Source organism: Aphanomyces astaci (assembly GCF_000520075.1).
Source record: "Aphanomyces astaci strain APO3 unplaced genomic scaffold supercont1.10, whole genome shotgun sequence".
Taxonomy (NCBI): domain Eukaryota; phylum Oomycota; class Saprolegniomycetes; order Saprolegniales; family Verrucalvaceae; genus Aphanomyces; species Aphanomyces astaci.
In genome coordinates, this window is record NW_009798273.1 from 1,229,712 (window position 1) to 1,240,707 (window position 10,996).

Sequence of the window (10,996 nt, forward strand, 5' to 3'; positions counted from 1 at the left end):
TGCATGAACCTCACCAACCGCGCGTCATTTCTCGGTATACTTCACCGTGAACCCGAAGCGCTCGTGGGGGGTGTTCCTCCTGCCAAATGCATCATGCTGTGGCCGTGAAATTTTGTTTTTGTCACAACTTCAGCCAATGATATCATTGTATTTTACAGATTAGCCAATCATATTCAAGTATAATGTCGGTAGTAACATGGAACAAATGCATTTTTCATATGTCGGTGGTAACATGGAACGGAGGAAGTACATTCTCATTAACCGGCAGGCGATTGCAAATCGGCCAGATTTACAGTTAGAGTTGAAGAACCAAAACTGTTTTTGACGAATTAGCCAATAGCAATGGATAATTTTGTCCAATAATCGGTGTCATGGTGTGGACGGAAAGCCAACAATCCTTCGAGCAAATGCACCCGTCAAACACGTTCCTGACTTCCTCCCACTTCACTACAGTACTTGTGTACTGTATTCGTCAAGTGCATCGACAACTAACTGTACAGTAGTTCGACAACGTGTCAATGTACTTGTCACCTGTCTGTGAGCCGTCCAGAAAGGTGATTTCCGAATTCCCGTGACTTGCAAATTCGGCCCAAATCATGCAACTGCCACCGCCGCTGTGCCGGGTGAAAAACTGGTCTTTTTCGTGGCGAAGGTCGTGCCAGTACTACTGGAAACCGTCTGGACAGTCGAGGTTAAACTTCTTTTCGTCCGACCACACCACGATGCCCCAGTCAGTTGGATTGGTGAGGTTGGCTTCAGCGTACTTGAGTCTTGCATCTTTGTGTCGTTGTTGAAGTTTCGGTGCATGCTGACGCTTGGTGAATTGTAGGAAATTGGCTTGGTTCAAGATGCTTTGGTACGTGCGGAGCGGCACTTCCAACTGCAGGTACGCTTTGAGCTGCCTGGCTGAGCATCCGGTCGTCGAGGCTTGCTTGACGACGGCGTGCCCGTTCAGTCACTTTTCTGGACTTTGGACTTACGTAGTGGGTCCCGTAGGTCGCGGGTAACCGTATAAAGCTTGCAACGACGTTTCTGGAGCGGCGAAGGGTCGCGGCGATGCGTTTGATCGACCATCCAGCCTTCGAAAACGCTAAGGTACCGCCTTGCTCGTACTCGGAGAGTTGGGCGGCTCTTCCCATGGCAGTTGTACTTCCAAAAAAGCCAGTCAAGGTAGGTTGAATGGTGCTTTGTTGACTTTTGCTCAGACTGGGTTTGAAACTCATGTGTCCTATCCGGTTGTTGCACCTCAAATTCAATTCTCGCGGCATAACTCGGCCAGTGTTGATTATTTTGACCTGAAACAAGCGCCAAACAACCGGACCAATCAAATGAATTCGTGTGGAATATTTTGTTTCTCTTAACGTGTATTTTATCTCATGTTGCCTCTTTGCAACCGGGGTGTCGTATCCACATGGCGCGCACTGTAAACTAACGCACGACCTTCGCTGAGCAGTGACATTACCGGTAGTTTTGACCGTTTTTCCCTGCATGAACACGTTACTTACATGTTAAAACACTCGTACTTCTTGAACACACCGACTATGATGAGCCCACAAATACTGTATAATGACCACGTCATTACAAAACGCTGGTGTACATTACTGTAGGTCCTCGTTGAGACCGAAATAGTCAGTCTTTACAAATCCAAGCATGTTCCCCTTGCTATCCAGGGGCAGGCCGGGATGGCGGCAGACAGCTGAATATACTGTATTGATTGACCTCATAGGACAGAATGTGGTCTGAGTGTCTGAGAAAGGCTAAAAATCTCCCGCGTCAGCAAACTTCGATTCTCGTAACAGTTATGCGGATTTTTACCGTTTTTCCATACCGTACCGGTATCAAAATGCAGGAATCTAAAACGGCACTTGACGTTAAGATTGTACGCCTCACCGGTGGGGATGCTCGAACAAGATGAATGGAGGTGTCACCTGTACTGTACGACATGCGCAGTGTACTCCACACCACTAAGCCAGCACCATTGCGACAGTCAAGTACTTCGGGAAAAGCAGATTTGCACGTGGTTTTTGGTATATATAGGGCATCCCCGATGGTGCGACGGTAAACGCTATTTTACACACCGAGCTTAGTGGCTGGCAATTGCTCCGTTGGTCCTTGGATACCAACGGTTCGACCAATTTTGGTGTTCCTACACATACATATATCGTTTGATATCGACACTGTCATGGAATAGTACAAGGCGGCAACTGTCCCTGCAAGGAAATCAAACCGATTTTGCTGCCACGGATCCCCTGGCATATGTTCCGTGAACTCCAACCCTATAGAAATACTGTACACATATAGAGCGACGCAATGAATGCACCCCAACAACGTACTCAAGACCTCTCTACTGACTCGGAAGGAGCCTTGGACAGGAAACGCACCTGCGCCGCAGTTGTCGTCTTTGGACTCCCCTGGCCCCAGTTGACATGCGACGTAGTTGCCTTCGGTCCACACTTGAACGACGTCAGCACATTCATTTGTGAAGCGAAACTCCACTACGATACGAACAAGGTGCAGACCACTAAATTCGTCAGGAATACCATCATGTTCGGTGGATGCTCCACCACGCACAAATGCTCCTCTTCGACCACCAACAATAACAAAACCAAGAAGCCCGCACTCGATCACCCTGTCTATTCCAACTAAAACAAGACCGGTCGAGCAAGTCTCAACGCCACTAAAAGCAGCAATGCCACAGCCGTGGCCACCAGCTTCCCCTCAATAGTCCATGGCTCGTTCTTGTGATAGCAGTGGGAACGGTGGGCTTGTCAGTTGTCATTGTGTTTGTGTGTGGAGTCTATTGTTACCGCCCGTCAACGGTTCCGCAATCTCGCAACCTGTAACCATGCCCATCATCCGGTTCCCAACCGGATGACTAGTCCACACCACTTCAGTCCAAGGTGTCCTTTCGTATACCAAGGTGTTCTCCCGACGATACATCAATGGTTGGTTGCGCGTAGCTTAGTGATAGCGTAGTAGTTATAACGCTATCAATTCATTCTTCATTCTCCTGCGCCTTCCTCTGCGCACGCTCACACTTGTTAGCACTCTACGTTCGTCCAGTTCACCAACACTATGTCCTCCACCAACACCGGAGCGCATCAGGCGGCCCTCGCGCTTTTGCGTCGTGGTTTTGGCGACAACGATACCGCGCTACTCCTTGGCGGGATGACTCCCGATAACCAAACACGCATTGTGGAAGGCATCGTTAACATGATCGAACTCTCGGTCGCCGAAGCTACGGCCGCCCAGAAGACATTGAAGGAACAAGTCACTCAAGTGTCTTCGCACGGAAGAAACCTTGAAGATTCTCTCCGCGTCGCTCGCGAGAAATTCGCGATCTTAGAAGAGCAAGCTTCCACCATGACGAGACATGGTCGCACCCTCCAAGATTCTCTGCGCATCGCCCACGATGAGATTACGCGCCTCACGCGCGCTTTAGAGTCGGATACCCCATCGACTTCTCGTCTGAAGTCGATCAAGCTGGATGTTGCCAAATTCGGCGGAGGGGAGTCCGACAAACTCCCCCGCTGGCTTTTACAAGTCAGCACTGCTGCTGACGCCCAGCGTATCCCCGACGACGCCACCACCGTGGCTTTCGCGATGTCGCACTTGAAGGGTCTTGCGGAAGGTTGGGCGTTCTCCAAACGCTTGACGGACCGCCATTGCTTCCCGTCCTTCTCGGTTTTTGTGACCGAACTGAAGGCAATGTTCCTGCCGCCCAACAGCGATTTTCGTTATCGCTCGCAGTATCTGGCATGCAAGCAAGGGAAACGTTCCCTCCAAGAGTTCATCCATGACCTTCGCTTCTTGGCAGCGAATATTAACGACGAAGAATCACTCTCGGAGGCCCTGCGTGTGACCGTTTTCATGGACGGTCTCAACCAAGGCCCAGCGCGCACCCAGCTTTTTCGCGCCTACCCGGACACCTTCGAAGAAGCCGACCGAATCGCGCATTCGGAATCATTTTCCTCCTCCTTCGCGCACGCACGCGCGGCATCCTCGGACATGGATGTCTCCATGCTCACCCAGGCATCGGACGACCGCAAGTGTTTCAATTGCGGTCGCCATGGACACTTTTCCCGCGCATGTCCGGCACCTCGCCGTGTGGCTCGCACTGTTCCTCCCGTGCCGCGCCAAATACCCACTCGCGTCATCCTCCAAGCAGCCCACCTAACCGCTTCAATCGCGAACGCTATGGCACCTCGCGCCCGCCTTTCCGCCCTCCAGGCTTGAGTGCGGCGGAAAACGGTCGCTCACAGTAGGCGCGAGGCGACCTACTGGGGACACCCTAGGTCCTTTGGAGGTGTGTGGCGCGTTGACACACTCTCAGGACCTAGCCTCGGACACATACCTTCTTCTGTGTCGTGTTGGGCTCCAACCCAACAACATCATTCGTTTGGAACTTGTCGTGCCTGGCTTTCCCAACTTTGAGGACATCTTCAACAAGATGCATGGATGCAAGATATTCTCGAAGTTTGATCTTGCATCGGGGTACCATCAAATGCTCGCAAGTACACGGCATTTCGAACGCACAAGGAACTCTTGCAATGGTGCGTTGCGCCGATGGGCATGGCGGGTATGCCGGGGATATGGTCGCGACTGATGCGATCATTGTTCGACAAGTTTCCATTCGCTGTTGTCTACCTGGATGGCATTTGTGTCTATTCGAATACCATAGACGAACACGTCGAACATGTGCAAGTTGTCCTGGAAGTCTTGTGCAAGGAAACGTTGTATGCGCGACTCGCAAGTGCGTGTTTGCAGTCGATAAAGTCAACTTCCTGGGGCACACCATCTCTGGTGATGGATTCCATGTCGATTCGAGCAAGGTTCGAGCGATAGAAGAGTGGGCAGCGCCTACTAATCGCAAGGAGCTCTTAAGTTTCCTTGGCATGGCGGGGTACTGCCGCAAGTTTATTGCGAACTATGCCAAGTTGATACTACCGATCAGCGAGCTCGCGAAGGACAAGGTTCCATGGGAATGGACAGACCGACACAACAAGGCGTTTTTGGTCGTCAAGGCTGCGTTGTAACAAGCTCCAGTGTTGCAGTTACCGGACTTTGACCAACCATTATGATCACAACGGACGCCTCGGGCTATTGTTGTGGAGCGGTGCTATCGCAACTGGATGCGAACGTAGAAGATCGACCGTTTTGCATTCTTGTCGAAGAAGCTAAGCTAAGTGAGACCGAGTGCAATTGGCCATCGCATGAGAAAGAATTGTATGCGATCAAGTTGGAACTAGCCTTATGGAGACACTACGTCTATGGGTCACACTTTGATGTCTTCACGGACAACGCGACTTGCCAGTGGTTTTTGAAGACTCGAGTTTTAACAGCTAAGTTAACACGCTTGTTGGATTTCTCTAGCAGTTTTGCCTTCACGTTGCACCATCGTCCTGGCAAAACAAACGTTGTTGCGGATGCATTGTCGCGTCCACGAAGGCGATGTTCCGCATCAACTCGTCACCAACCACGCGGAGAAGATTTCGTACTCATCGATCAAGATGGACGATAACTTGAAGCAACGCTTTGTGCGAAAATACGCCAAGACGAAGGAGTTCGAGAATAAGGATGGACTCTTCTTCGTGAAGTCGAAGGATCAAGTGTGGAAGTTGTGCGTCCCAAACGATGCCTATCTCAAGGGCGAGATTACTTCGCAGAGTCATGACACAAGTACCACGGCTCATCCCGGCCTACGGCGAACGCAATCGCACATTGCACAATGGTATTATTGGAGCGGTCTTGAAGAAGACGTGAAGCTCTATATCGCGGCGTATAAAACTTGTGCGCGATAAAAGTCAAGCAGCGCCAAAGCGAATGGACGAATGATACCGATCGAATCACCTGAGGAATGTTGACACACAGCTTCGATGGACTGGATCGCCTGCCTACCAGTCTCGAACGGAAAGGTTATGATCTTGAAGTGCGTTGACAAAACGTCAAAGCGTCCAGCATACTGTGCGACAGTGTCGAACGTCGATGCTCTCCAAGCAGCAAAGGAATTCTTCGATGCAGTTGTGCGATACCATGGATTGCCAGCGGTTATCATCAGTGACCAAGATACAAATTCAGTAGTGAATTTCAGCAAGCGTTGATGAAGATCATGGACGTCAAGCATTGTATGACGACGGCGGGTTGACCGCAAAATGATGGAGCCACCGAACGACAAAATCGGACCCTCGAAGATGCTTTCAGATGTCGAGTCTCATACTTGGGTCACGACAGGTCAGAACATCTTGGAACCATTGAATATGCACATCAAGGCCTATTTCAAGCGTCAATGGGGTTAACACCATTTGAAATGGATACGACAAGAAAATTTCGCATCCCAGCACTGAATGAGAACGAGGCACTAAACGACTATGCAAAGAACTCGTGCGCATGGCGCTTGACAACCTCCATAAAGAACAAGATCGACAGAAGAACTACTACAACAAGAAGCGATCGTTGGTAGAGTTCAAGCAAGGCGATTATGTGATGCTGGCGACGCGAAACTATCCGCTGAAGCATGCTCAAGTAACAAACAAGAATACAAAAGGCGAAGCTAGTGCCACGACTCATTAGTCCGTTCAAGATGCAAGAAGTTGTGAACGCCAATGCGATGCAGTTGAGCTGCCACGAAGCATGAGCAGGCTATATGATGTCTTCAATGTGGATCGCTTGAAGCATCATGTCCAAAACCCAGAACAATTTCAAGGAAGACCAATACCCAAGGCAAATCCTATCTTTCTCGACTACGCGGGAATTGAACTACACATCGTTGAAGCGCTGTTGAAGCAACGACAGTACAATCGGAAGAAAGCGTACTTGGTCAAGTAGCATGGTTGCCCGAAGACGAAGCAACTTGGGAGCTTGATCGCAGCATCAAGCATGATTCCCATTTCAAACGATTGCTTGAAGACCTGCGTTCAAGAATTCAACCTGCCAGTGGGAGAATGTAACGATGGCAAGGTTGCCGACCAAAGATTGTCTCACCATTAGCGGGCAAGGCCGTTGAAGAAGCCGTAGAGAAAAAACATTTACTTGATGTAGTTTAGTATAGTATACATTTTCGTAGATAGTAGTTTAAGACGACAATCTAATCAGTCTCTGTGAAGCTCGCTACCGTTATATGTACGTTATGTTCGTTTATATAGTATAGCCCAATAAATTACTCGTCAGAGAAAGCTCAGATAAGATTGCCAACCAACTCGGTGGCATCAAATACGCCTTCCATAGTACGGGTAGGTGCGGCGGTGATTGTCAAGAATTACGACTACAGCGTTAGAATTATGTGTCGCGCACTAGTAGAAATGTCACCTGGTAGAACTGTTGCTGACAGCATTCGAAACATTATTGATTGAAATTGCCATGTAGTAATTAATAATTATGTATACCGTGTATGCGCACATCTTGCGTAGATAATAAATGGAACAACGCGCGGACGAAAATCTAACTAGCATACTTGGTGGAGTGCATAGTGGTTTGAGTCGGTAGTTGCGGGACTGATTGAAAATTGCGGTAGCTATACATGGTGGACCTCAAAGGCGAGGTAGCTTGGCTACGAAAACTTCACGTCAAGTAGCGTCAACAACCGGTAAGGTTACCGCTAGGTAGAAGGTTCCACACGTGCACTGCATAGCTGATGTGAGTTTATTCGGGATGGGGCACTCATAAAGGGTCATTCCATTAGATAGGCTAATTACTCTGCACACTATGGGATAACACATTACACGCAAAATATTGCCCGTGTTTGGTCTTCACCATAGCAGCAAGCAACTAATAGCATATAACTACTAGTATTATCAGTGGTAGCTCGATGAATGTATTCCATTATTGACCCCGTCGTTGCAATGAATCCGCTCCTTTCAAACGAGTTTGGTTGACACTATTGTTGAGCCACCTTTTTGTATGCTGTGATTCTGCTTATTTCACGTATGGTGCACATCATCTACACCTTTTCCCGATCAAAGTGCCACTTTATTCCAATCAAAGTGGTTTGGATAAAAAATATAAATTTTAACAAGGTTTCCAAAGTGGATAATTTCGGATCAATGTGGTTTTTCTTCCAATCAAAGTGGTCAGATTAAGCGCGAGGAAAGGAGCGGGAAACCAAAGGACTTCAGTATTTGCTTCCACGTCATTCATCGTTTCGCCGCAGACCATGAGGGCTCGCAGTAAACCAAAGGGCCCGACAGAGGCCGAGAAGATGCGTGTCCTTGTTGCTTACAAGAATGGGGATGACTGGAAACTTGTCGCCAAACACAACGGTGTATCCGTGACAACCGCACGCCGCGTCGTCAACAATGGACATGTCAACCAGAAACCGCGAGGGGGCGCACGCATGGGACGATCCAAAGTGACGCCTGCGATCCGTGAGGCGTTGGAGCGCTATGTCGACCAGAACTGTTCGTACACCCTGACCGCCATGAAAGAATTCGTTGCCAACGACTTCCCCGGAACTGAACTCTCTTTGCAAACAATTCAGTCGGTATCTGATCGGCATGCTTTACACGATCAAAGCAGTGCGCATCGAGCCCGTAACATGCAACAGCGATGCGAACAAGACAAAACGAAAGGCCTTTGTGGAGGCGCTGTTGCAACATCAGCAAGAAGGTGACTACATTGTGTACTACGATGAAACCAATTTCAACATCTACTGCCATCGCACACTTGGACGTGCCAAAAAAGGCCAACGAGCGACGTTAGTGCTTCCGCCGTCGAAGGGACCAAACCTTCAAGTGCAGTGTGCTGTGTCGGCCGAACAAGGCCTTGTTTTGCCATCGGTTGGAGCGAGGAAGCATCAAGATGGCGCAAAATGCTGCATTCGTCGAAGAAATCTATCAGGCCGTGACGTCAAGTGCCACTTGGGATGCCAACTTTCAAGGCAAGAAGGTGGTAATTGTGCTCGACAACGCACCTGCACACTCACAAACCGAGCAGCGAGTTCAGCCGCACGAGGACGTGGTACTTCTGCGCCTTGGGCCGTACTCTCCAATGTTCAACCCTATTGAAAGTTGTTTTAGCGTTCTGAAGGCCCACATCAAGAGATTTCTTGCCTCGCGCACGAACCTGCTGTTTGAGCAGGGAGTTCAATTCCATCCTGGAAAGTCGAATGCGATTGCTCCAAGAAGCTGCCCGGGAAAGCCTACCATGTATTACCCAGTCGTTGGTTATTCGGGAGGCTATGTTTTGTCAGCGCAATGTCGAGAAGGCGCTTCGATTCGAGGATATGTCCTATGGAATGTGACTTTGCACCACATTGATTGGAATAAAACCACATTGTAATGGAAATGTGCAGTTTCTTTGTAACCATCCTTTGCGTTTCAAACGTTTTATATTTTTTATCGCCACATTGATTGGAATAAAGTAGCACTTTGATCGGGAAAAGGTGTATAAACTACCAATTTTTCACAGAATTTCTTTCATATTCATTACTCAAAAGTTCAGCAAATTGAGACGTAGAATCGACAGATCTCAATGTGGTGAAGAAATTCTACGTCTCAGATTCAAATTTGGTGATGAATTGGTCCAGAAATAGATATTTAACCTAGCGGTATTTTACATGGGCGCTTGGATATTAGCCTAATATCCACCCCTAATATTATTAGGGGTGGCCGCTGAGATGTATCTTGATTTTTGTATGAACCTCTTATCCGTATATAATATCCGGAGGCAGTTGGGACCCTTAACCTCCCACTGCAATGATAAAACGCATGAAATCAGTATTTAACGTATTGTTTTTTGGGTTTAACTACATTAATTGTACGTTAAATAATAAAACCTCCACTGTTCGATTTGGCCAGTTGAAGTTTTTAGATGACGTGCATCATACCTACAATGAGCACATAACACACACATAAACAACTACCACAACGAACCACCACTAGCATTAACGGCTTGGACGCTCACACTCACCCCTGCAAGTGATCAGCCTCCTCCAGCATGAACGGCGAATCGCCAGAGACCCTAGCATGTACTCATTCCTTGGACACAGCCAAGAGACAGCAACGTCCACGCCAGGCTGTGTGCACTACTGTATCACGCAGCAACACACCGAGCATGTCTTCGACGATGCTGCCTCGTTGGAAGTTGGTAAGCTTGGATGCCATGTTTGAGCAGCCTTTCCAAATCAGGGTATCTTAGGAATAAAATGATGAAGCTATATACTTGAGGTAGTATGATGACCACGATGTCAGCACAGCCTGACGGTAAAGCACGGTTTTTTCTTGCACGAGGTAGCGGGATAAAATCCAGCCGATGACTACATTTTTTACATTTTACTTCGAAGTATCATTTACGAGTTTGCAGTACAGCATTGAAGGTTGAGTTGTCCTACAATTCTACCAGTATCACCGCCAGCTTGATGAAGCTGGATTCAAATCGGAGGTACAAACTTTAATTCACACATGTAGTGGCGATAAATCGACGAACTCGTGGTGTATGCGGTCGTCATCGTGGATGCGTGGTCAACCTTCGTCCCAATCATCGTTTATCCCTATTGACTAAATACCCCAAAATTTTGAATTGCCCTATTTTATTGTATCCGTACTCATAGTGAATGTATCGGATATTGTGCCAAATCCGTGATTTGACACGATAAACTACGTGATTTTTGCATTATTCGTACACGTTAAACGACGGGGTTTCGTGCTGACGAGGTGCAAAAGTTATGGAATCGAAGTTTGCTGAAGTGGGAGATTCTTAGCTTTACTGTCAGACCACATTATTAATGTAACGGGGTCCGGATAACATCCGGACACGACATCCCATTGGTCAGTTCCAATCCTGACCCGAAAGGACACTTGGCAATCCAAGTGTCTTGAATCACTGGCTCTGCGACATCCGCAGCAGCACCATTCATTTGACATGAATGGCATGACTGGCGCGCAGCCGCGCGCCAAGGAAACCAGCTCAGAGATAGCTAGTTCTCTCAGTTAACAATATACCTTGTTCTACACACCTTCCTCTGTGCGCCCCATTACACCTGGTAGCACTCCAGTTCGTCCAT

At 48.3% G+C, this 10,996-nt stretch overlaps 3 protein-coding genes across 3 annotated transcripts; 2 read left to right on the forward strand and 1 right to left on the reverse strand.

Annotated features, from left to right (window-relative positions):
* Window positions 1-2,070: 2,070 nt before the first annotated feature.
* On the reverse strand, window positions 2,071-2,853 carry H257_05572 (hypothetical protein; the record flags this gene model as incomplete). The annotated part of the gene is made up of 4 exons (XM_009830488.1): window positions 2,071-2,146; window positions 2,195-2,276; window positions 2,334-2,495; window positions 2,808-2,853. The coding sequence occupies 4 exons, from the start codon at window positions 2,851-2,853 to the stop codon at window positions 2,071-2,073; spliced, it is 366 nt and encodes a 121-aa protein (XP_009828790.1).
* A 222-nt stretch (window positions 2,854-3,075) lies between these two features.
* Window positions 3,076-4,236, forward strand: H257_05573 (hypothetical protein; the record flags this gene model as incomplete). Its single annotated transcript, XM_009830489.1, has 1 exon — window positions 3,076-4,236. The coding sequence occupies one exon, from the start codon at window positions 3,076-3,078 to the stop codon at window positions 4,234-4,236; it is 1,161 nt and encodes a 386-aa protein (XP_009828791.1).
* A 3,913-nt stretch (window positions 4,237-8,149) lies between these two features.
* On the forward strand, window positions 8,150-9,235 carry H257_05574 (hypothetical protein; the record flags this gene model as incomplete). The annotated part of the gene is made up of 3 exons (XM_009830490.1): window positions 8,150-8,476; window positions 8,695-8,972; window positions 9,073-9,235. 3 exons carry the CDS (start codon window positions 8,150-8,152, stop codon window positions 9,233-9,235), a joined length of 768 nt encoding a protein of 255 aa, XP_009828792.1.
* Window positions 9,236-10,996: the final 1,761 nt, after the last annotated feature.